This window comes from Rhamphochromis longiceps, linkage group LG8 (genome assembly GCF_057381845.1).
Source record: "Rhamphochromis longiceps isolate RC_006_pf linkage group LG8, R_longiceps_female_GT1.1, whole genome shotgun sequence".
Lineage (NCBI taxonomy): Eukaryota > Metazoa > Chordata > Actinopteri > Cichliformes > Cichlidae > Rhamphochromis > Rhamphochromis longiceps.
Genome location: NC_140564.1, coordinates 5,875,973 through 5,902,091, shown reverse-complemented (window position 1 = coordinate 5,902,091; position 26,119 = coordinate 5,875,973). Strand labels below are relative to the sequence as shown.

Here is a 26,119-nt window from a genome sequence, read left to right as displayed (position 1 = left end):
CCCATCTTTTATGTACAGTCTATGACCTTAACCTAACCTATGGAAAAAAGAAGCAATTTTTGGTCGCTGTGCAAAGGTTAGCTTAACGTAAGACTCGGACCAGACGTTAGATGTTAGATGTATTATGCACCATCATATTTAGTTTGTAGGTTTCTGTTCAGGAAAGTTTACTTTTGCGCCTCACCCATGTGTGTGGATCTGACCCAGTTTAGTGGCTAAACCAGTCCAACCTCTCACTGGCTCTGCGGCGATTACGGTCATGGTCAGACTGAGGTTTTACCTCCAGTGCTGAATATTAAAACTGTGCATTCTGACAGCCCCTAACAACAGGTGGGTGGACATGATGATTCAACAGTCCAACATATTAACAGAAAGTTGTGTGTGTTATGTGACTGTGCAAGTGTTCTTGTCTCTTTCCTTAACATCTGAGCAGCAGCTTGCCTTTGTTTGTGATACTGAAAATGTTTCAAATGTCTGTAAAGGAACCCAGCTACACGACGATCTGTCCAAAATAAATCTGTCGCTACCACGAGTCTCACACAGGTGCAGAATGATCCCACCTGTTTGTCGTTTGTTCAGAGCCCAAGTCCAAGGTGAAGCAGTCTGCGAACAAACGCAGGAAAGGTGACGAAGATGAGAAGAAGGCGGGTCCAAAGAAGCCGAAGACCGACATGACATCCGATCTGTCCGAGAGCAGCGACTCAGAAAATCCTCACAATAAGAGAGCCGCCCACTCCTCTTGCTCATCTTCTTCCTCCACCTCCTCATCTTCCTCCTCCTCCTCCTCTTCCTCCTCCTCAGAGCCCAACTCTGAGAACGAGCTAAAGACTCGCAGCGACGTGAAACCAAGTGCCATTTCTAAAATGGAGGAGGACGAGAAGCCGCTTCTGCAGGGACTCGAGACCAACGATTCCTCGTCTGTCATTGGCCGCCTGTCTCCATGGGCGGAGCTTCAAGCAACAGAGGATGTCAAAAAGAGCGTAGTGAAGGAAACGAGCAAAATGTTATCAAAGGAAGACGAGGAACTGGTCGCCGTAACGCAGATCACCCAGTCTCCACGGCAACAGACGCCGCTGATGTCTGATGTTGTCCAGGGCGGCGTTCTGGAGAACAGCAAGAACACTGTGAAAGGTGAGCTGCTGCAAGTTTCTCATCTCTGACGACGCTTCAGTGTTCTTACTTTGTTGTGTTTTGTTTTAGCGTCGTCTCGATCCCAGACGCCGTCGCTGTCCCACCTCCACAGCGCCGGTGTGATTGACATCACAGATGACGCCCAGGCCACCGTGCACCGCGAGAGCTCAGAGGCTGTGTCGGCACTGCTCGCTTCCGAAAAGGCCGAGTCCACGGCCCTTTCACCTTACCTCTCTCTCAACCCTTCACCCGTCTCATCGCCTCCTGTAGCGCCGTCTCCCTCGCCATCGGAGGGAGGCCGCAGGACGGAGATGGAACCTCCCGTGCAGCATCAAGGCATCTTGGGAGGCGGCGTTACGGCGACTAAGAGCGTAAGCAGCAGGCTGGAGTTTGCGTCCTCTGAGGTCATCAGGTGAGTGCAGACAATGTTTTAAATATTTCAGCTCACGTGTTTTTACCTGATGCTGGGACGGCGCCCGAGTGACATGGACGCCTGTGACAGAATGAAGCGACGTACGAGTTTACATTGATACAATAGCTGTTATCTCAAGGTCAGGGGTCAGAGGTCAAGGTTTCTGAAAATCTGGTGACTGCGATAATTCAAGATCAAGGCGACATATTCTATTGAAATTCATCCCGTAGGTGTGGTGCCTGAGCTGCGGCTGTAAAAACATTAATGTGGTGGTGATCCAGCTGTGGAGTGGGACTACTTTTCCCAGGGCCTTTTCCTTACTCCAAAACCAGGAGTTGGACATATTTCCGGTGCTGTTTGATCGTAGAGCTCAACAACAACAACAACAACAACAACAATCTTTATTTATAGAGCACATTTAAAAGCCTTGGGCATACCAAAGTGCTTTACATAAAACAATAAAAAATAAAACAGTTCACACATCAAATACATAAAGGTAACGAATTATGTTCACAGATAAAAGCCACCAATAAGAGTAAACTGCAGCACATAGGTTATAGCAAGATAAGACTGTACCACCATGATAAAAGACACCAATAATGGAAAGAAAGCAGAGAATTTAATACAATAGGTCAATAGGTCACTGCAAGCAAGATCTACCACTGCTGGATTTGTGGGCCTATTTTAGGAGAGTAAAACACCTTTTTATATTAAAATATTAGCAGTCAACACAAGTTTAGCAAACACAATGGATCTCTGGTCATCAAAACTAGAACCACATCTGGCACAGCTGTGATCGCGGCCTGCTCTGGCTCCTAGCTACTGCACATTTGTGGCTTTGTGATTCCCTAAAACCTGCAGATTGAGGGAGATACTGAACTTTGTTTTACCTGGTATGCATAAATATATATTCTTTACGTATGTGTTTATTCCTCCAGTGTGCTTTGTGTACCAAAAGTATTGCTCACTTAGCCAAGATGTAGGGCAGCGCACTGGATGGTGGATGTCACTGTTAAATAGAGCAGCCCACTAGGACCCCTCTGTGTTTGCATGTTTTTGCCATTCATGTAGACTCTTTCTGGTTACTGTAGGCTCCAGTGCAAAGACATGAATGTTAGGTTCCCACCTTCTCTCGCCTTTTGTAGCCTTGAGATAGACTAGCAGCATGTTTAGGATGCACCCTGCTGTTTCTCCTGTCACACTCGGATAGACCTGTGACTAGGCTAACAGGAAGTACATGGATAGATGGAAAATGACCTGGTCGGGTCAGGGTTAGACAAAGTGGACTGAGGATCTGAAACTGAAAAAGAAACGTGTCCCAGTCCTGGATCGTAACTGAATGCAATCACAGAAACCTGCCCTGGACCACATGGTGATCTGAGGACTTCTCTCAACGTTTAACTTTATAGTCTTTCAAATATGGTCAACATCATACTTGCTTCTTACTTTTCCTGCTGTGCTTTTTTCCCAGGCCTGTCACATCTATAGCTGAAAATGTGTTGCTGGTGGAAAAGGAGAAAAATGTCCTTCCTCACCATCATCTTCATCAGCAGCAGCACCATACACTACAGTCGTTCCACGCTGGCATGAAGAGTCCCTCTTTATCTGAAGAGACAAGAAAGCACCCTCAGCAGCAACCAGCCCCCCACAAGATGAACACGGTGCTCCCCCCTGACATATCTAAACCTCAGATCAGCTCCAGCCCAAACCCCGGCTCAGCTCACCTGGACTCCCTGAAGCAGAAATCCCGCCCCGACAGCTCTCAGAGCCCCTCCTACCCCAACGCAAGTCAAGCTGATCTCGTCAAAGCTAAGGCCCACGCAGGCCTGGCGGACATCTCTAAACCTAAACCTAACACCTCCCCCGAGGTATCTAAACATAAAATGCTGAGGTACTCGGATACTTCCCCGCCTCCACCGTCTCGTTTGCCAGTTAAAATAGAGTTGGCAGAACCTCCGCGGTCTGGCTTCAAGCCAGTGCGGCTAGAGTCGGGCGCGGTCAGTACGAGCAGCAACACAAAGAGTCCGCTGATTATCAAGAAGAATGAGCCCTTCACTGTTTACAGAGACCCAGCTCTGGTTCGCTCCGACGCAGAGAACTCCGCCTCTGCAACAGTCTCATCCAATCACGTGGCAGCCTATCTCCATCCCCACCTGCACACGTTGCACTCCCCCCACTCGCCCTGCCTTACCCCTGCGTCACACCCCCACGCAGCTTCCCATCTCCTTGCTCCTGCTCACACCTCCGCCCTGCCTCACCCACACCTTTTGCCTCCCACTGTGCTCCCAGCCATGGCCCCTCCTGCAGCATCTCTCCACCCTCGACTCGACTCTCCGGGAGGTCTGGGTCACCTTGCTCTGCCCCACCAGCAGCAGTACCTACAGGTGTGCCTCCTGTGTGCTGCAGTCCTGTACTGTGGAGAAGAGTAGTGTCTTTGTCTTTTTACCCTCATTAAAGAAAAGCTAAAGATGCGTCTGTGTGTTTCAGGGCCAGGGCCACCATTCGCCATCTCTTCTAGCCCAAGCTCACAGCGGGGCTGCAGGACTTGGTCTGTACCCAATCCTGTGGCAGTACCCCAACGGAACGCCAACGTCCTACCCACCAGGGCTCAACCTGGGTGGACCCACGGCTAAGTGGGTCCACCCTGAAAATCCTGTTACTGTGAACTCTGAGGCCTCTCTCAGGAGGGTAGGTGTACAGGAGCACCCATGTCAGCGTGTTTGTGTTCATATTTCCACTGGTGAACAAAGATAAAGGATGTGGTAAAGGCGAAGGAAAGATTTGGTTGGCAGAAAGAAGAAGTGTCACCTTTAAGCTATAGTCTGTTTCTGTTATACGACAGTTCATTCAACAGGATGACACGTGTCCATATGTCCATATTTATTTTATCGAGATGTCTGTTTCCAGCGTGCTGACGCTTACAGTGATTTACCCGTTTTGATGTTCAAAAGTTCGCTGCTGTGGTTTCCAAAGGCTGGTTTTTTCTTTAACACTGGCAGATGCTGTTGCTCCCCTGGTTTCCTATAAGCCTGTTGGCCGTGAGCATGATGTGTGACACAATAATGAAATAAGACGCTCACCTGTAAAGCCCAAATGCACGTCGCTGAGCTCTATGGATGGATCTGTGAAAGTCTGCACCTTCCTAAAATGCCAGCACTACAACGCTACATTGATCCTAGTAATAGCAGTAGTACAGAGCTTTGTGATACCGAAGCCTGCCACCTTGTGGATTATATTTTAACAACATACAACTGGCTGGTGTGAAAGGAATTATTCTTTTAGTATTTTAATGGTGTGTAGCGCTTGTTCAGTTTTATGTTTTAGTCGTCTAAACCATTATTAACAGGTCAGGTGAGCGATCTGTTTCTGGAGCTGGTGCCAAAGTAACACCAGTTGTGTGTTCATTCAGGAACGTAGACTTTAAACTGACAGCCTTGAAATGTCCACTTTCACATTTAGCATCAGTTGCAGGCGTAGAATGGGTGTAAAAGAGCAATATAGCATCTGTTTCTGAGAAATGCAGACGATTACGATGCACCTTACACCTCCAGTTATTTCTCATTTCCAGCAGGAGCTTCACTGGTGACCAGAGGTTTACGTGACCTTTTGCTGTCTTGCTCTGTGACCTCAGTAAAGACATGTGACTTATAAATCACAGGTTGTTAGCTAGTGAGCGTGCAGCGTCCCTCAGATCCACAGTTCGTGTTCCCGGGATTGTGACGCGCTGACGACGTTTGGTTTTAAAAAGCTGAGCAGACTAAAGTCCTCCCTGTGTGGAGTGGGTTCACCAGTGGGTGACATCGCAGTGACTAGTCCAATCCAGGGAGAGTTTCTGGCTTCAGGTTGCATTAGTCATTATTCGTAGTCCGTGGAGGAAACCTGGGGTCGGACCCCTTCATGTGGAGGCTGATGACATCCAGCAGCTTGTTCCCTCCATCTGTATTCCAGAGTTTGGTGTGATTGTCAGAGTTTGAGTGTGATTATTAGAAAGTGCTGTGTGTAGGTGTGTGTTGTTGAATGTGACTTAAAACACTCAAAGCAACAACACAAATATGTTTTAGGTGAGCAGAAAAGTGGAATACAAGGCCTTTATTATCAGTCCATATCAGCCCATTAACCATTTCATGTTGATTAGAGGAAACGCACAATCAGCCGACAACACCTGCCACCTTCTTCTTTTATCTTTCGGCCGCTCTCTTCATGGGTGGATCGTTACCTTCATCTCATCCTGTCCCTAGCATCCACGCCCCTCCTTTGAGCTCCTCCCCTGATCAGCCCTGTATAGTGATAATACACAACCCTGCATGTGTCTCTAAAACGAGGCGCGCTTCCAAAGGTAAAAACACATTCGTTAACCATGAAGTGAAGGATGGTCAGAGCTGAGGACGACTGACGTGACACCTTTAAACTTGACTAAATATATTCAGTAGTTTTAGTAAACAGGCTGCACAAACATGTTCCAATCATATATATGAAACATGCTGTGAGAAAAAAACTATCTAAACATTTACAGTCAGTGTGATTCATGACATGTTTTAACATTATTGCTGTTAGGTCAGACAAACTGGCTGTCTGTCAGTATCTTCATATTCATAGCATATCATGTGATACTTAACGCACGATACGATATTATTGCAATTTTTTAAAATATTTTGCGATATTCAGATTCTGTACATAAAGTTAAACTTTATCAATATTCATTTTATCTAATATCAAAGTCTCGCACTCAGTCTTTCTCTCATTTCAGTTTTATTGTTGACAAACTGAACGGTTTGTATTACAGTCTAGTCCAACTTAACTGAAACCATCTGGTACAATTATAGCTATTCTGAACTATGCAATTTATGAAAACTATGGAGCCCCTTCAGCATCTGAAGAATTTGAAAGTAAATTAAAACAAAATATAATTTTACATTAAATAAAAAAGTTTTAAACGTAATTAAAATAAAACATGTCTTAAATTAAAATAAGTAAACTGTCATGTTTATTGCTGCCAAAAAAACAGTTAAACACATTTGGACAGTGTCAGGATTCTTGCTCAGAAAAAGGATCAACGTGCTCTGAAGTCAGAGCACCAAAACCTTTTTTGTAACAAAATATCGATTTCTGCTGTCGCTGTATCGATACATTATTAGCAAACAAAATATCACGATACTACACAGTATCGATTTTCCCCCACCCCTAATGCATTTATAGTTCCTGTATCGAGTATTACTGGTTAAAAGTAATGAACTGTGTTACCCACACATGCGCCGAGAGAGCCTGAACCCTGTTCAGCTGGAACTGAAAGCTCATGTCAGGTTCGTTCACCCAAAGGTGAATTACAGCATCTGTTAAAGATACTTTCCACTCAGGACCCGAGACTTTTATTTTCATACATGTCCTGGTTGAACTGGATTGTTCATCATACTAATCAAAGCTGAAATAAAGCTGCTTTTCCCAGCTGTGTTGTTGGACCTCTGATGAAGAAGCCTGTGTTAAAAAAGCTACCGGCCAATCAGACGCGAGTGTCTAAGGCACATAATAACCTCCCCCCATTATTGGTTGGCCACATGTTTCCTCACGTAGTTTTTTGCCATGAGCAGAATAACAGTGGTGTTTTTGTTTGTGTGTAGAATGCTGCCAGTCCATGGCTCCATAAGACTGCTGCTGCTGACAGTTTGGGAATGCTGAGCCACGTTCCTGTCCGGCCAGCCAGCGCCGATGCCCACCGCCCCCCCGTCAAGATCGCCCACACGAGCCCTCCGTTGTCAAAGACCAGCATGGATCTTCATAAAGAGTAAGCAGAAAGATCAGTGCTGTAGTTAAAGCTGCACCGTCGCTCTGTCACCAAACCCGCGTTAATACTGATGAAACCTGGAATCATTGTTTCTCTGCATTTCAGTGAAAACTGAAAATATGAACTTGTGAAAACAAAGAGCTGCTGATGTTTGATGGGTTACACCCTGCAACACCAGATGAATGAATGACGTCCGTGACACAGACCGACAGTCCCACAGTAGCTGATTTGTGTTTCCCACCTGTGTTTGTGTCCTATGGAGGGAAAAGCTCAAAACGTTAGAGGAGGTGATGGCGAGGTAAATCAGGCTCAACTTCTACAGATCAGAGGACAGATTATGGATGGTTGGATTAAGTGTTGACTTAAAAACACTTAATTAACATAAAGATCGTAGTTTGGCCACGTTGCCATTGTGACTTGTTGTTATTGAAGAGTGGAGAAAATCCACGCTGAGGAAAAGAACTACTTCCTGTCAAACCAGACGGTCTCGCAGGTCACGGTACTCTAAGGAGTCTTTAAGTTTCTTCATTCTCCGTACAACACAAATGTTTGTGTTTCACTTCTTACTGAACCTCACACATGAAATGAAAACGTGCACTGAGGGGAAGCAGGAAATTCTTTGGTGGCTTCAATATGCATTAAAAAGTTAACTACTGTGGGTAAAAAGAAGCACAAAATATAGGAGCCGCTGAATATTTGCTTTGGACATTTGAACTCCTCTTTACTTCAAAAGCTCCGTGTTCAGAGAGCTCTCACAGAGCAGACCTGAGGTGGCTCTGAGCTGCAGGGAATACCTCAGATGAAGTGGCACTAACGCCGTACTGAAGCTGTCATGAACCGTAGTTCAGCACACAAGCTGGACCCAGAAGCAGAGACACACGCCAGGGTGCACGCAAAAAACTTTATTTTAACTAAGGGTGTCCCGGAAGGGTCAAAGGAAAACACGCCAGGTAACTAGAAAACCAAGGGACCGGGAAATAACTCAGGAACGCCGTAATCGGGACTGTGGGAGGCTGCAACAGAAAGAGGAAGAGGCTTACTGGGGAACGGAGAAATAACAGCATACGTGGGTAGAGAATTAATCTTACGGTCCAGACGGGGCCGTGGGAACCGGAGGGAGGGCTGAGGGTCCGCGGGGAAACTCCAGGTGAATAGAGGAGACGAGTGCCGGTAGTGATCCAAAAACTCCAGGCGGGCAGGAGAGGGCTCCAAACACGCCGAGCTGTTACCTAAGCGCACAAGGAAAGGGTTAGCGTTTGTTCCAGCAAAAGAGAATTTCGCAACCACCTTCACGTGGAAGCATGTTACCGCTGAGAGGCGACTAACGGACTGGCGTGGAGCAGCTGGCAGAGCTGGGTTAAATGGTCCACCTGATCGCCTGGGATGGGATGCAGGTGTGGAGTCGACAGCCACACGCGTGGGCATCCCATCAGCTCCTTGGACACCAGCCGCGGACCATGACAGAAGCAGTCTACCCAGAATGCCATTCATTCAGCAGCTTGTAGCCACCTTACACAACCAACATCACTGACTACCCAACACAAAACATGGCTGAGGTTAAACCATCCATCAGTTGTTTCTGAGTCATGAACACTGACCTGCACACACACAGTTAGATCTTTCCAGTAGGAGCAGTTGTTGAAAAAGATGGTAAAAGCTTGTTTCATGAAGTTGAATATCTGTCCTGTCCGTGTGCAGAGATGTGGATAAGAAAAGCTACGTGGATCCCATGAGGACAATGACACTGGCACAGCTGAAGCAGGAGCAGACAGACAGAAGTCGCACTCCAACAGGAAAAGACGTCCATCTGCACCGCCTTTACCTGGATCCCCACAGCAAGGCCCGTCTGACGAGTCCACAGGTACGTGGCTGCTCGCACACTCTCCTGATAAACACTCATTTTTAAAGCAGATGGAAGAAAGGCGGGTTGAGAGTAGCGGACACATTCAGGCATCAGAGTCGTATATTTGTCTGTCATGTGTAAATATTAAAGCACATGGGCCATATCAGCGCGCTACCCTGTTGTTATCACTTTGTTAAGAAGCAAAGCTGATGCTGCACAGACACTTTCAGCTAAGCTTGCATGTCAAATGCCTTTGCAGACATTTATTTTCCACTTGATTAAAGTCTATGGATCGTCTGGCCCTTGCTTCCCGTTTCTCAGTGTAGCCCTCATTTAAACTGACTGTGATGGCCGTGGTCTCTGTTTTAGTGACAAATGTAGGAGAAAGTGTGAGAAGCGTTTCTTGCAGCGTTTCTGTTTTCTTCTCAGGAGGCGCTCCAGGCAGCAGACCGCGCCTGCAAATACAAAGAGGAAAACCGTCAAATCCTGAAGGAGAGCATTGAGGTCGCTCCCTTCACGGCTAAAATACAGCGCTCCGTCGACCCTGCGATGGACAGGGACAGAGAGAGAAGCAGAGATTCGAGCTTTTGTGTTCGGATGCCGGGTCTTCCCTCGCCAAGCCCCAAGACTAGCCACGCCCTCACTCATACCATGCAGTCAGAAAAGAGCAACTATTACACCACGCTGTCTAACAGTGTGGTGAATGAGCCTCCCAGACTCTACCCCTCCAAAGATGTCGGTCCTTACTATGACAAAGTGTCGATGGGGGCCCCGGGGGTCGTGGCCGGTGTTGGGGCCGCCGTGCAGAGCCCAGGAGCTCTGTCGATGAGCAGCTACCACACCAGCTCCAAAAACTCCCTCTCCAAGCCCCCTCCTCTCATCAAGCACCAGCCGGAGGGAGGAGAAGGTTTAGCGGGGAAAATCACGGAGCAGCTCAGTCAGCAGGTGACCCTCGTTCAGCCGCAGCATCAGCTCCACGCAGGCGTAGACAGGATAGACCGTCGCAGCCCTGCTATTTCTCCTCCTTCCTCCACGTTGTCCTCTTCATCTTCAGCCTCTAACCAACACCATCACCATCATCACCTGCAGCAGCAGCAACAGCTCAGGGCAATGCCATCTCTCCACCGAGCACCTGTCTTCCATCCACCCACACAGCACGCGCTGGAACGCAAAGAGGCTGCAGAGAGGGAAAGAGCCGCGCACGGTGGACGCCTCTCTCCTCCAACCCTCACTCCCATTCAGCCAGTAACTGGTAGCAAAACATCAGCAGAGCAGCAGAAGCCCCCCACGTTGCTGCCAGAGCTCAGGGACATCAAAGGTCACGGGACTGCTGCTGCCATCACCTTTGTGGCCTCTGCCACCCCCGGAGAGATGGCGGCTCCATCCGCAGATGGGTGCAAAGGCAGAGACTTGATCGAGGAACGAGGAGGGGTGTGCTCTGGAGATAAGGGGTTCTCTAAAAATAAGCCCCAGTCGGCAATGGCATCGGTCATTGTGCGATCGTCTATAAAGTACGACAGTCCCGTTGGTGCTAAGAAATCTGGTGCTCTTATCCACAAAGAGCTCCCCCAGGGGAGGTTCTACACATCGAAGTTTCAGGACGAATGTCCACGAGAACCTGCAGCAGGTAGGGTCATCCAGCCTAACTTGAACCTGGAGGGTTATAAAAAGACTCCTGTGCCAGGTGTGTCAGGACCTGTGGGAGCCGGTGCTACAAACTCTGTGTGCAGGACTGCCATTTTAGTCTCCTCAGCTTTTGGCTCTCAGAGTAAAACCAGGAGCGCTACTCCTGAGCCAGTTTACTCGGCTCGATGTGACTTTGCAGCGCTCAAACCTGGCACTGGGGGTCGGGTGCTCTGCCATATAAGACCAGAGACGGAAAAGGAGCTCCAGGAGGGCTTTGGCTCACGCGCATCTCCAGGCGTCTCTCTGAATCCTGCGAGTGTAGCAGGAGCACCCCGCCCCAGCCCAAGCCTTACCCCAACACCTAGCTCAATCTCTGGCTCGAGTCAGCCTTACGCCTCTTCGTTTATCCACCTCAAGAAGCACAAAGCTGCTTTAGCTGCGGCACAGTCCAGAAGCAACCTTTCTACTCCTCCCTCGTCAGTCACAGCTGAAAATTCTTCCTTAACTGTGGATTCCACTGAGAAAACCCCCATTTCCAGCTCCCCGCCTCCACCTGCTACTAGTCAGGCCTCCTCGGTCTCGTTTGACAGCAGCAGCAATAGCTCAGCGAGCAGGAGTACCACACCAGGCAAGTCAAGTCCCCTGCTTAATGGCCAGTCCCTGGGATCAGCCTTACCGAGCTCTGCGCAGCCCAACAACTACCACAAGCTGAAGAAAGCCTGGTTAACCCGGCACTCCGAGGAGGACAGGAACACCGCTACCACTACAAGCTCCAGTATGAAAGTGGAGAAAAGTCCGAGCACCACTACCACAAGCAACACAGCAGCCATGTCAGAAATGATCAAGCCCTGTACCGTCAATCTCAGCGCCTCCACCTCCAACGAGGTCGAGATGAGCAAAGACATTGGAAGCAAAGGTGACAGAGACAGACAGCCTGAGGACAAGTTGGCCGGAGCTCCAGGAGGCGGGGAGGAGAGAAAAGTGGGGTCAAGGAGGGTGAACAAACGCACATACGAGTCTGGTTCGGAGAGCGGGGGAGATGATTCTGACACCAGCGAGAGCAAGATGGAGGGCCGAGCCAAGCGTCAGCCTAAACCGACCTACAAGAAGAAGCAGAACGACATGGCCAAGAAGAAAGGAGACAACGACAGAGAGGAAGACGACGTGAAGCCCAACGGCATCTTCAGATCAGCCCGAGAGAAGACTAAACTCAAACTGGCCAGCAGCAGTAAGTCCTCGCTCGTGTCTCGCTGTAGGTTTGTGTCACTGCTGTTAGGGAGCATGCAACAGTGTTTTTGTCACAGCAGTGCAACTGGGAGCTGTGGGGGTAACATTTACACAATGAATCAGTGTTAGCCAGAGTCTCTCACGTGTTCTCGGGAAGCTCGAAGGAACAAAACTGTGTAACAGATCAATGAATCATCCTCCTCCTGAACATAACACGGGCTATATTTGCAAAATGAGCAGCTGCGATCATAAACTCAGGGAGTAGTTTCGCCGTGCTCATACTCACGCACACTCTAAAGAGTCTGAATATTCTTTCTGAGCACAGCTTTAGTATTTCTGCATGGCTTCACTTTCCAGAAGCATCATCGTGCATGTTATACAGAGTCCAGGTGAAGGTGTTGTTTGATGTAACAATTACATTTATAAATGAGTATAGGTGTCTGACACAGCCTGCAGCTCAGCCTGGCAGGTGCAGTAAGGTTTCCTTCATTATGAGCTTCTGCCTCTTTTCTGTTATTATTCTTTTGTAAGTATATTTAAACTTGTCTTTCGTGGCACTGCAGGGACTGCTCTTAATTCTGTTGTTACAGTGACAGTGAAGATATTCTGATACACAGGAATGACAGTTATGACTAGGGCTGGGTATCGTCACTGATTTCTAGAATCGATTCAATTCCGATTCACAAGGTCCCAAATCGATTCGATCCACGATTCGATTTAAATCTGGGAAATTTTGACAGTCAGAAGTATAATTCAGATCAGGACATTTACATATTTTTGTATCTATAAAAAGGAAGCTGACACTCTCAAGACTTTATCAAAGGTGTGAGCATCACAGCAGAGGCCTTTGTGTCAAAGCAGCTGAAGATAAAACACAGAAAAACATGAAGGTTTTCCTGGCCTGGGATTTTATAAAAATATTCTGCAGTACATCAAAAACGAAAGAAAACCATTAATTAATGAACATTACCTCTGACGTTACAGCGGTTTTATTAGACACACGGCTAAGCATTTTGCATTTTGAATAATATTAAAAAGTTTAAATTTGTTCAGTATTGAACAGCAGAAATGAGGTTTTCTTTTCGGAAGAATGTAAAAGGGAAAAAAACAGCAGCCGACAGCCTGTAAACAGCGGTAGACTTGTGCGTAACAAGCAAGCGAATAATGAAGAAAGCGAAACTGTTCGAGAGAGAGAGAGAGAAAGAGAGAGGGAGAGGGAGAGAGGGGGAGGGAGAGAGGGGGAGGGAGAGAGGGAGAGAGCTGCGCATCGCAATGGAAGCAAAACAGTAAAAGAGTGAATCCATGACGATGTTTATGTGAAGCGTTTGGATCTTCTTTAGCTGCTGGTTCGGTCAATATTGTTTGGAGAGAGATCAAACTAACAGCTTTAGAATCAGCGCATAAAGGGCGTGAACACAAAGCGCGGACCCGCCGACAGATCAGAATCAGCGAGCTGTCGGCTTTCAGCCCCGACTGTGAGAAAGGCGACATCTAACTGATTCTGATCCGCGGGTCGCGCTGTGTGTTTAAGTCTATGTGCAGAATCCCTGTACCTGCTCTCATTTACTGTTTGGTGGTTCTTGAAATTTTGTGAGATGTCACCAGAGATTCTGGCATTTCGGACAAAATAAATTTATATTAAAAAATCGATTCAGGATTTTAATGAATCGATTTTACGTTATCCAAGCCAGAATCGATTTTAATCGATGAATCGATTATAAAAACCCACCCCTAGTTATGACCTCCCAGCTTTAGCTTCATTATCACATAAAAGGTTGTTTGTGTAGATGCTAAACAGCATGTGTGGCATGAAGCACCCATGTGACTGCTGGTCTCATATGTTCTATCAGAGGATATAATATTCATTCTTTCTGAAGGGAAACTGCTTGGATGCTTTTCTTAATCAAATGTTATTTATTGAAGTCACATTACTCAGAGTGATTTCTGTAACTTCAGATGAGAGAAAATGTGGCAAAGACGTGAGCGCGTCTCCATCTACGCCCTGCTTATAAAGAAAATCTCCTCTTTTATCTGATGTATTTTCTGTGTTTCTCTTGACGAGCAACTCTATGTTAATATTTAAAAATGAAGCGTAGTCACAGTTAATGATTATGATGTTATGCATGTTAGATGGGATCCCTCGCTCTGTGCTCAAGGACTGGAGGAAAGTGAAGAAGCTGAAGCAGACGGGAGAGTCCTTCCTGCAGGATGATTCATGTTCAGAAATTGGCCCCAACCTGCAGAAGTGTAGGGAGTGCAGGGTGGTCCGCAGCAAGAAAGGGGAGGAGCCCGCTCACTCCCCCGTCTTCTGTCGTTTCTACTATTTCAGACGGTAAAGCACTCACTCTATGAACTCTCCTGCTTTATCTGTGCACTGGCTCCTTCGTAGAGTGCCACACCTGCTGAGATTTACCTGAAATGATCCGTCCAGGTCATATTGATGTTGTTGTTTCCTCTGTGGTAATAAAGTCTTTGTTTGAAGCAGGCTGCCTGGGTGTTAGACAGTTTCACCCATCCTGGCTAACACGAGTCAGACTATTGAACTTTGTGTGTAACAAGTTAACAGTTGTTTGTGACATCAGGCCTCTTTCGTGCTTCTGTTTGAGAGTAAAAGCTGCTTTAGTGCGTGTGTCTGTTTCTGGATTCTGGCACTTTAATGCTGGATTCAGAGTAACGTCATGTTTAAAACTACATGCGCTTTAAAAACATGTCACACTTTTGGTTTTTTCTCAGCTATTTGATTAAGACTGTAAGGACAAAATAAGCAACATTTGTTTTTTTGTCACCAAAAACACGTCCGAAACCAAAATACAGTCACGCACAACCTTGTTTGAACATTTTTATAGTAGATGCGCTTCTTTCATCAGCTTCCTCTTTGGACAGCCAGCCTACACGTGTGCACCACCTTACTGAGATAGCCTTCATGTTTCTTCTCATCTAGGCTTTCCTACAGCAAGAATGGCGTCATCCGGATGGATGGCTTCTCCACTCCAGACCAGTTTGACGATGAGGCCCTCAGCCTGTGGGTCCCGGGGCCGATGGAGCAGAGCCACCTGGACCAAAGCACAGCCAAGTACATCCTGAGCTTCATAGGAGACAAGTTCTGTCAGATGGTAGCAACAGAGAATACTGCATCCAGCTGGATTAAGAAGGATGGTAAGTTTTCTCAAAAATAGTGTCAGAGTTTAGATGAACACGTCTTAGCGTGTTTTCCTCTGAACCTTTATCGTGTGTTTCAGCCAAGCTGGCGTGGAAGCGAGCAGTGAGAGGGGTGAGGGAGATGTGTGACGCATGTGAAGCCACACTTTTCAACATCCACTGGGTCTGTCAGAAATGTGGCTTTGTCGTCTGCCTAGACTGCTACAAGGCCAAGGAGAGAAAGAGCTCCAAAGGTCAGTGTGGCTTATTTGGACAGTTCACCAAAAGTCAGAAGCGGTTGAACCGGAGTCTTTTTCAGCAACATGCGCGTGTATGTAACCTTTCTCTCCACTGTGTCTGAGTGTGTTCACTGCGGGACTTTTTTCTCTCTATGATCAGATAAAGAGCTGTATGGATGGCTAAAGTGTGTTAAAGGCCAAGCCCACGACCACAAACACCTCATGCCCACCCAGATCATCCCTGGCTCAGGTACAGTCCATCCTAGCTCTTTGTGTTGCTATTTCCCTGAACAACAGCTGGTGTGTAGTTTTATGACTGAATGATACTTTGCAGCACAATTATTTAATATTGTGTGTTTGATTTTGATGTTTCAGTGCTGACAGACTTGGTGACGTCCATGCACGCCCTGAGAGAAAAACACAACATAAGCTCTCACTGTCCCTGTGCCAGCAAACAGAACCTTCTCACCAAACTGCCTGCCACCAACGGAGTCTCACAGGTACCACACCCTCTTCCAGTCAATCACATCCTGACTCACTGTCAAGACTTTCTGAAGAGGTGCTGAATTTAAAATGTGCAGAGTTCAGGTCAGAAAAACCTGTTAGCTGTGCTTTTGTGGCAGGTCGCTCACTGCTGAAAAGCAGCATAGTGCGATGCTGCCTGTGATTGTTAGTGGTGGTAATGTAGAGTGAGATGGGTGCATGGCCCAACACGCTGAGAGTTAGCTGAAATGATCATGACATGTATGTTGTTCAGTATCACAGGACCCCGGGCTTTGGATTTCTTCAGGTTTGTAGTCACATTTCGATATAGAGATAAAGGCCTGTGTGTTTGCTCAGCAGTGCGTACACACTGCAGATCTACTTCCTCTGACATTGGATTTGTGTTACATTGAAAACGCTTGTTCTCTGCCTCTGACTCATTTCATTAATTTCCATGATACAGAGCAGAACATGTAATTCCACAGGATGGTGCAGCAAGTCAGTCTGGCCTTGACTGCAACACAAAATGATGAATCGCAGATGGTTTATTTATACAACAGCAGGCGCCTCAAGGTGCTTTATACTGTAAGGTCGACCCTACAATAATACATACAGAGAAAAACCCAACAATCATATGACCCCCTATGAGCAGCACTTTGGCGACAGTGGGAAGGAAAAACTCCCTTTTAACAGGAAGAAACCTCCAGCAGGACCAGGCTCAGGGAGGGGCGGGGCCATCTGCTGTGATTGGTTGGGGTGAGAGAAGGAAGACGGGATACAGACATGCGCTGGAATGATAGCTCATAAGACAGATATGTTAAGTGGGACCACTGGAACATGAGTGCTGTCACCAGTAAACCACATTTGCAAAGAAAAGAAAAGATAAAATGGGATCAAGAGAAAAGAATAGCTTTCACCAGTGGGCATGACTCGTAAAGCAAAACAATAGATGATAGATATCGATCGGGCCATTCACAGCTGTAAGCACTGACCGTGTAACGTCATTGACAACGTTTTCTAAGTGATAGGTAGGGTGGGGGCAGTCTTTTATGACATTGTTATGATGCTACCTTTGTGGCACAGACTAGATCAACATGTGTGGGTCGCTGTGGTCCACTGCTGAGTGAGAGACACAGGACCTGCAGCCGACACCAGCCACATCATGGTTAATAGCTTTAACATACAGAAATGGCATCATCGGTCCATCAGTTCCTGCACTAGAGTTAATCATAGACTGTGGTTTAGTAGTAAGTGAACCGAAAACAGGTGCTATTATCTGGGCTCTTCTATCTAATGAATGGTGGACTTTAAGCAGGCTTAACAGTAGTTTTCTAACAGCTTTGTGGTTGAACTAATAATACAGTAGCTGTGTGTGGTGATCATAGCTATCTATTAACCTGTAACCCAGGGGATATCAATACTGTGGACAGGCATTTTGCTTGGTCACTGTTTAAATAAAGTTTATTCTTCCTCTGACATGAAGGCTTTGTGATTTCATGCAGTTAAGTGAGTTCATCCAACTGTTCCTTCTGTCCAGGTTCTGCAGAATGTTCTGAATCACAGCAACAAGCTGTCCCTGGTGAAAGCTGAGCCAGGCTCTCTGCAGACCTCTGACCTAGGAGGAGTTAAGTCAGAAACTAACGGAGGAGGTGGTGGAGGAACCAGTCCAGGTAACGACGGTGCAAATGCTCCCATCACCCCGCCAGAGTCCCAGTCGCCTCTGCACTTCCTGGCAGACTTGGCAGAGCGGAAATCCAGGGAGGAAAAGAAAGGTGAGAGGAACAGAAGCCACAAATTATTATTAATAATCCGTCCACACCATTAACTCTTTAAGTTTAAATGTTTCGCTGAATGTGTAGTTTGGCTCCGTCCTCTTTTTGTAACAGAAAACAAAGAGTCGGTGGTGCTGGGTAAATCTGTGAAGGAGGACAAAGAAGGGGACAGCCTGGAAGTCCTGCAGCAGTGCAAAACCCCCTCACTGGGTAACAGTACAGAGCAGGGCTCCACACTCAGAGATCTCCTCACCAGCACAGCAGGGAAGCTGAAGCTGGGCTCCACTGACGCAGGAATTGCCTTTGCACCGGTCTACTCCACTGCTTCACAGGTACACAGAGTCTGCTGTGTTCAGTGTTTAAATATGATTCATACAGGTATAGCCACTTAAAATGGCCTAAACAGCAGATATGGCGATGTCTTGTGTAGCCACCAGGGGGAGCTGTGTGGAGGCACATGCATTTATGTAGCTTGTAAAGTGTACAGGCATTCTGTAATTATACCAGAATCATAACATTGAGCCTAAATACTGGTACAGACATCTGTGTGTAGCAGATCAAATACAGATTGTGCAAACTGAACAAGCAGGATAGGAGACAGGAAGTGATGCGTGCACTCTGATTATTGGTGACTTCTGATAATGAAAGCATAAAGTGATTATTTAACTGCACTGCTAATGTTCTTGCATAAAATGCAGAAACTAAATGTGAATCATTCATTTCTGGATCCTGAATGCAGCAAGTTTTTTTCTGCACATCTGATAAATCGCTGCAATAATTTTAAGGCCAATATTTTTCAGGGACAGATAAGAGCCCAGACTATCATTAGGTCAGTGACAAATATGCTCTCCATGCCTGGCAGTGGTTCTGAACACTCGTACACAGCCCTCTTTGCAGGAAGTATTTACAGAACACTGTTATAAAAATCATTTTCCCAAACTTTATGACATTTTTAAAATTAGGCCTGTATAGATCCTCAGTCATCCAGGTCATGGTAGTCTGAGGAGCTTGGAGCAAAAAGTGACTGGACTGGAAGTTTCAGCCGAGAAGCTTCTTTAGTTCTAATCGGTTCTCTGACAGCGGTTTCACCCCAGACCTCTGCTGATAGTGACCCATGACTTTCACGTCGTGGTTCATTGGATGAGCCACATGATCAACAGTGGGTCAGCCACCCTCTGAAGAGAGGGCTCCCACTAGGACCTAAATACCCCGGAACTCTCCACCATTTGGTCTTAGAACTGAAGAAGCTTTCTGGATCAGAGATGAGACGCCTTCAAGAAACTTAAAGAAGTCAGTTCTCTTTTCTTTTCAAGCTCCTTCTTTCAGGAACTGAATCAGAGAAAGACCAACCTTCAAACTCTCTTATAGAAAGTTACAGTGACAGTCTCCCCTCGCTTAGTCACAATATAGACAAATGATGGGTGGCTCAAGACTTTTGCACAGTTTAAAGAAATTTAAAGGATACATTAAGTTGTAACCCAAAAAACAAATGCAGGACATGCTCACAATTCAAACAGGAGTCTGAACAAGTAACAAAGCAGCAAACGGTAGGATAACTGATCACCTCCACTTCTGTTTTTGGATGTAAGAGGATGTTTGTGTGCAATCATTTATTTTTTTATTTATTTAAGCTGCACCTATTCTTTTAGATTTTTGCTCCAAGGAGCCAGACTTTTGTGTAATTGTCTAAAGCGGCCTCGAGCCATAGTTCTCCCGTCTTTCTGAAACTCTTTAAAGTTTATCTTTGGACATGGGCTGCTTTTTCAGTCCAGTCCTACCCGACCACTTCCCATGTCCCAGCATAATGTAAAGAAAGGAAAAAGAAACAGAAGCCACAGGTTTTTATTTCCTGTAATATGTGTGATCCTCTTTCCTTTTTCTGTAGACTGGGAAGGGTGGGCGGAGCATGCCCAATATCCTCGATGACATCATTGCTTCGGTTGTAGAGAATAAAATCCCCGCCAGCCGCCAGAACATCACCACTAAGTTGTCAGCGAAGCAAGAGCCCATCACCCTAAGTATCAACAATAACGCCCCAGCTGAGGAAGCCAAAGCAGAGAAGAAGAAGTCAGCACCTGTTACTGCAGCAGAAGCGGAGGACTCGAGCAGTCAGCATCCAGACATCCCTCACTGCTGGCTGAACAACAGACGGCTACTGTGGCTCAGAGATCACCGCAACCAGAACAACTGGAAGCTCTTCAGAGAGTGTTGGAAGCTCGGACAGGTGCACATCCGTGTACAGCAAGTCGGTTTAGCAGTGCTCCACTAAGCTTCATCACCCTGGTGTTGAGATGCATTGTGTGTCTTGTGTGTTTGTGTAGCCTGTGCTGGTGTCTGGGATCCATAAGCGACTGAATGCCAGTCTGTGGAAGGCCGACTCCTTCAACCAGGAGTTTGCAGACCATCAGGGAGACCTCCTGAACTGCAAAGACCAGGTGCTGTCCAACTCTGGGATCAAGGAGTTCTGGGATGGATTTGAAGACATCACCAGTAAGTTCATCTGCATTTAGTCTTGTGAGCATTACTATGGTAAACCATCAGTGACCGAGTCTGACTGGATCCTTTGCAACTGTTCAGAGCGACCAAAGTCCAAAGATGGCGAGCCCATGGTTTACCGACTGATGGACTGGCCATCTGGAGAAGAGTTTATGGCCCTCATGCCTTCAAGGTACACAGCACCGGTGTTGATCCTCAGACTGCTTTTAAAAACAGGTCTGAAGGTACGTAAATGACTCAGTAGTGACGACGAAGCCGTCTAAATACAAGTATTCATTGCAGATATGATGACTTGATGAAGAACCTGCCTCTGCCAGAGTACTCTGATCCAGAAGGGAACCTCAACCTGGCTTCTCACCTGCCTTCATTCTTTGTCAGGCCAGATCTGGGGCCAAGACTCTGTTGTGCCTATGGTAAGAGGAGCCGTCAGTTTATATCTAGCAGTGCCAGATTCTGCTCATCAGAATCAACTTTCTGGGGCTCATCGTGACATTGATTTCTTTGTTCCTACAAAGAAACTTGAAAATGATGCTGAGTGTGTCAAGGTTGCCTCCACGTTCCCAGTTGGAGTCGAGGTTTCCCAGAAAACCATTTTCTTTGAGAAGAAAGCCCTCCCACCAACACTAGCTGTTATTTTGAGTTTCAGTCCCCAGGACATAAAAACTACACATTTAAAGGTCTTAAATCGCATCTTATTTACCAGCTCATTACTTTTTTGGCATAGATGACCACATATATAATATAATGTGGGCGATCGTGGCTCAAGAGTTGGGAGTTCGCCTTGTAATTGGAAGGTTGCTGGTTTGAGCCCCGACTCAGACAGTCCTGGTCGTTGTGTCCTTGGGCAAGACACTTCACCTACCGCCTACTGGTGTTGGCCAGAAGGGCCGATGGCGCGATATGGCAGCCTCGCTTCTGTCAGTGCGCCCCAGGGCAGCTGTGGCTACAACCCTAGCTGCCTCCACCAGTGTGTGAATGGGTGGATGACTGGGTGTGTAAAGCGCTTTGGGGTCCTTAGGGGGGACTCGTAAAAGCGCTATACAAATACAGGCCATTTACCATAATACTCAGAACTATGTGTATAAAGTTCCACACATGCATTATTTTAAGTGCTCTTATGGTGTCACTGTAGGTGTAGCTGCATCTCAGGACCAGGACTTTGGGACTGCAAAACTCCACGTGGAAGTGTCCGATGTGGTCTCTGTTCTGGTCTATGTTGGAATAGCCAAAGGCAATGGAGTCCTGTCCAAAACTGGTAAGGCTGGTGAAACGTGTGAGGGCTAACAGGAGCTGTTAGCATTACCTGAATCGCTGGCTGAGAGAAACTTTGTCAAAGAGTCAAAATGGAGAAAACTAAACATGAGTTAATCTGTGGTTTGTTTACTGTATTATGTCATAAACTAAACGACTGTTAGTTTAGATTTTTGAGAGCTGAATGACATAGATACAGTTTGACAAAGGTCGTTGTTAAAAAATGATAATACATGAACGACGAGTTTGTTTTTCTGAAGGAGTGTTGAAGCGTCTGGAAGAGGAGGATCTAGATGAGGGGGTTCGAAAGAGATTAAAAGACTCGAGTGAAACACCAGGGGCGCTGTGGCACATCTACCTCAACAGAGACATGGACAAAGTCCGAGACTTCCTGCACAAGGTCGGCACTCGCAGAAACACACTCAAAACGTGAATTTAGTGAATTTCAGCGTAGCGCTGACCTAGAAAACCCTTTTCCTCCCCTTCAACAACAACCACCTCAGCTCTCTAAGGAGCAGGGTTTGGACGTGTCGCTGGACCAGGACTCCATCAGAAAGCACGCATGGTACCTGAGCAGGAAGCAGCGTCAGCGGCTGCTGGATGAGCATGGCGTCCAGGGCTGGACAGTCGTTCAATTCCTGGGAGACTCTGTCCTTATACCTGCAGGGGCCATGCATCAGGTATTTACCACACACACACACACACACTGATCACTAACTGATAAGGACAACACGTCCAACTCTACCAAATGTAATGCAGCAGAAATGAAATCAGTCTAATAGTCGGCGGCCTCTTTGTGAAGCGCACAATTAAAATAGAGGAAGTGATGGTGTTTGATGTTTCATAGTTTAAACTGAATGCAGCGTAGTTGACATTATTTCTTATTATTCTTATTGCACAGTGGAGCTTTCACACAGTTTCACACAGTTTGGGTGATGGTGTGATTGTACGTAATATTGTGGCAGCAGATGGTTTACACAAACTAGTCATTTTGAGTGTGCCTGAGCTGCTGCTGGGTCAGGTTTCAAAGACGTCAGGCTCTGCGTGCGTGGCGTTTCAAACAGTCATCAGCTGTGAGGACTGGTTACTATAGTAACTAACTAACTAGAAACGCACACTCAGACACACAGCTGCCAAACAAGATTCAAGTTTTGAAACAACTGCTTCCCTACAGAAAACTCTCAGGAAACGTCTTTCACCGTGAGTGAAAGACGTTTCCAGTCTACAAAATATCCCATTGTTACATTATCATATCTGTAGTGTTTATCATGGTGGTAACAGTGTAAAGACACATGGTTGCCTGTGGGGGAGAGACGGGGAGGAGGCTGCGCTTCATCTCTGAGAGATCCATACATGCTGTCTCAAACGTGACTGGGTGAAAGAGGACAATGGAGCTACGCTCTGATGTATATAATATACATGTAGAGCAAAAGGTTTGGGCGGGAAAGAAAGACTTCTGTTTCAAATGATTCTCCACGCCGTCTTTAGAGCAGGTCACATGATCATTCCGTGGCAGGAAAAATCTAATTTTTCTTAAAATTTATACTGATGTTGTGAAAAAACCATAAAAGCTATCGAAGCATGGTTTTAGTCAATAACAGTCCAAAGTCTTGTGACCCATGTGATGTTTGAATGATGTTTCTGTGATCAACTCTGGCCGAGCAGTAGGCCTTCAAAGTGGCCTGCGTTTGTGCCTTTTTCAGATGTGTTCCCATTCAAATGAATGGGGAACAATTAAAAATCTATTCGTTTTGGGGAATTTTGCAAAAACCACCAAAATCCCCGGCACACCGTACCCAATCGAGCCGCTTGAAACGATATATGGAAGCGTTGTCTCAAAGCTACGACGCGTTTCGCTGCAAAGGTTTAGGCAGAAGAAGAAAAATAAGAAGAAGAATATTAAATCTGCATAGGCACACTCAATTATCGATGTGTTTGGCTTATTTTTACTTGATATTCTGTGATTGTTGCAGGTCCAAAACCTCCACAGCTGTGTTCAAGTCATTAATGACTTTGTGTCTCCTGAGCACGTGGCTAACTCCTTCCACCTGACCCAGGAGCTACGACCCAACAACGAGGAGGTCAACTATGAAGACAAACTACAGGTAATACAATACACGCCACACAAAAAGCGTCAGCAGAACACCGAGCACAGCAGTCTCGTTGTGGTTAAAGCTCTGTGGCTGAGTTAGACTCCGTCTCCGTATCGTCTGTATTCTGCTGCGTTTGTGTTTGAAAACCAAAGCGAAGTCTGTCAGAGGGGCAGTCATCATCAGAGGGATCTTATTGTGTCAGATAACGACATGAAAATGCTCCACAGTGGGAGGTCAAGTTCAGTGACTCTTGGTGAAGCCTAGCAGCTAGCAGTTCTACACGAGTCAGTCAGAGCAGCCATACCTTCACTGCTGCTGCACGCTTGTTATGAAATATCCACACAGGGGAAAAAACATTTTGGGGGGGCAGACTGTGAACACAGCTTTTAATGCTGGTTGGTTATATGGCAACCTATGGGAATGGACTTGTTTGTGGAGCCTCAAGGGGTCCTCAGAGGAACGGCAGCTTCTCAGGTCCAAAGGTTGCTGCTTGGCAGTACTGGGTGTGTGTCTGCGATTTGACAGGCTGCTTGACGTTTGAGATTTGAACATAAGTCTTGTAAAAGAAATGGATGAGGTCCAGCACTTACACCGTGTCGCCTTGCTGTTTCCCTGCAGGTGAAGAACATCCTGTATCATTGTGTGAAGGAGGCAGCGAGTTCCCTTAGAAAGAGCGGCTCTGAGAAAGACGACGAGGAACACAACTCATGATGCCCTCTCAGCCTCGTTCATGCCTTCCACAGATGGCTGCGACTCCCATCAGCACCTCGCCCTTTCCACACCCTCCTCCTTCTGCCATGGAGGGCTGTGTCACGTGACCACAATAAATGGCTGGCTCAAAGCTGGTCATGTGATCCAGAGGACCTCACAGTGTGACCCACATTCATGTCACACATCCAGTGGCCAGTGAGAGGCACTGCCGCCCTTGTCATCACCCCAAACCTTTAGTGCCAAGAGGAGACAAATTGAAGAGCAGCTGGGCTGAGAGGGCTGAAAGCCCCACAGGCTCCAAACACAAAGCGAACGCTGGCTGGGAGCCTCACTAGAGCCAGTGTGATGGAGTGAATCAGCACTACAAACCTCCAAACGCATCTGCATCCAGCTGAAATGCAGTTTCCACGGAGGCTCAGACTGTCGTAGCAGCACTGGTGGAGCCGCGCTCACTGCTTTGGACGATAAAGGCCAGGAACTCTAACCTATGGCAGCAGCTAACACAGCTGATGGCGTCAGCATCACCAGCAGCATTAGGATCAAAACTGGCATCTCTGATGTTTCGAAAGGCAAAAAGACACACGAGGGCGGAAAATGCAAACCAGAAATCTCAGCTGTTTTAGTCAGTAGCCTCTGCTGCTCCCTCGTTTCTCGTTCCTTCGTGTCGTTCTTGTCCTTTTTTCTAGTTTTGTTGTGCTTTTTTTTCAGGATTTCTTTCATCTAACCTTGTTTTATCTCCTCTGTGAAGATGTATTTATTTCATAGCTCTATTAAATGCAGTGTTATTGAAACAAAATGCATTATGTAAATGTGAGTTGTACAGTTTGTTTTCTTTTGCTGTTTTTCAGTTGTAATACGGCTCTACTGTGATGGAGGACACACACACACACACACACACCAGCTAATGCCTGTACTTTGGGAAATGTTGACGCTCTACAGTCCTCATGCCATAAATACATTTTCTGAAAATGACCTGCCAAACTATTGTAGACTGTGTAAAGTTGTATTATGTAAAGGAAAAAACAAACGAAATGGCTTATACACGTCAGCATTTTATGAAATAAGTATTTGCTGTAAAAATGAGACATTTACAGAAAAGATGTAATTTATTTAAGAAAAGAATTGATTGTCTTGTTTTTGTTAGGATTTACTATGGTGACATTTTGAAGTTAAAACATAAAATAAAGAAAAAATGAACTATAATATGTACATATATACATCCACTGAGGTATTTTTTTAAAACATGGCTTGCTTCAATTTCAAATTTTAACTTGCAAGTGTTACATGCTTTGTACATTGAAGTTCAAAAGGGTTTTACATTTTCCATTAAAATGGATTTATCTAAGATTTGCTTTTGTGTTTTTGATTGAGGGCTGAGGGTGAACGGGAGCTGTTCACAGGGTGCCGTCTCCTTTTCCCGACCTCTGGGTGGGAGAACTGATAAGGACAAACGACGTCACAGCGGTTTCCTTAATGTGACACAGATGTGTTGAAACTACAATGTGCAGAAGATGTGCATCTTAATTCGTTAATTCATTTTATGCAGGTCATTCAATCCGAGCAGCCTGTGAATATTTCACTGCTATGCTGATGACACCCAGCTCTATCTGTGCATGAAGCCAGATAACACACACCAATTAGTTAAACTGCAGGAATGTCTTAAAGACATAAAGACCTGGATGGCCGCTAACTTTCTGCTTCTTAATTCAGATCAAACTGAGGTTATTGTACTCGGCCCTGAAAAGCCTAGAAATAAGGGCGTAGATTTGGTGTTGGCGTTGGTGGGGACGGATGATTCGACCACCCAACCTGCCCCGTTTCTCTTTTTCCTTTTTGTCTTTGCTTCTTGATAAAAGGAGAAATATACTTGCCTACATATGCTATTCTACCTGCTTTTAAACCATTTAAAATTACAATT

At 46.3% G+C, this 26,119-nt stretch overlaps 1 protein-coding gene across 3 annotated transcripts in view; it reads left to right on the top strand.

Annotated features, from left to right (window-relative positions):
- Positions 1-25,546, top strand: part of LOC146662991 (jumonji domain-containing protein 1C-like) — a 120,548-nt gene extending 95,002 nt beyond the window's left edge. For all 3 annotated transcript variants that reach the window (XM_085415573.1, XM_085415572.1, XM_085415571.1), the window contains 23 exons: positions 580-1,131; positions 1,201-1,543; positions 3,015-3,927; positions 4,031-4,231; positions 7,159-7,322; positions 9,021-9,183; positions 9,595-12,019; positions 14,149-14,350; positions 14,960-15,174; positions 15,258-15,410; positions 15,556-15,645; positions 15,771-15,895; positions 17,416-17,650; positions 17,765-17,982; positions 19,536-19,874; positions 19,972-20,140; positions 20,228-20,318; positions 20,429-20,559; positions 21,279-21,401; positions 21,658-21,797; positions 21,901-22,077; positions 23,371-23,502; positions 24,109-25,546. In XM_085415573.1, the coding sequence (XP_085271699.1) occupies positions 580-1,131; positions 1,201-1,543; positions 3,015-3,927; positions 4,031-4,231; positions 7,159-7,322; positions 9,021-9,183; positions 9,595-12,019; positions 14,149-14,350; positions 14,960-15,174; positions 15,258-15,410; positions 15,556-15,645; positions 15,771-15,895; positions 17,416-17,650; positions 17,765-17,982; positions 19,536-19,874; positions 19,972-20,140; positions 20,228-20,318; positions 20,429-20,559; positions 21,279-21,401; positions 21,658-21,797; positions 21,901-22,077; positions 23,371-23,502; positions 24,109-24,201 (7,394 nt within the window). In that variant the 3' untranslated portion in view covers positions 24,202-25,546. The remainder of the gene's footprint in view (positions 1-579; positions 1,132-1,200; positions 1,544-3,014; positions 3,928-4,030; positions 4,232-7,158; positions 7,323-9,020; positions 9,184-9,594; positions 12,020-14,148; positions 14,351-14,959; positions 15,175-15,257; positions 15,411-15,555; positions 15,646-15,770; positions 15,896-17,415; positions 17,651-17,764; positions 17,983-19,535; positions 19,875-19,971; positions 20,141-20,227; positions 20,319-20,428; positions 20,560-21,278; positions 21,402-21,657; positions 21,798-21,900; positions 22,078-23,370; positions 23,503-24,108) is intronic.
- The last annotated feature ends 573 nt before the right edge of the window (positions 25,547-26,119 follow it).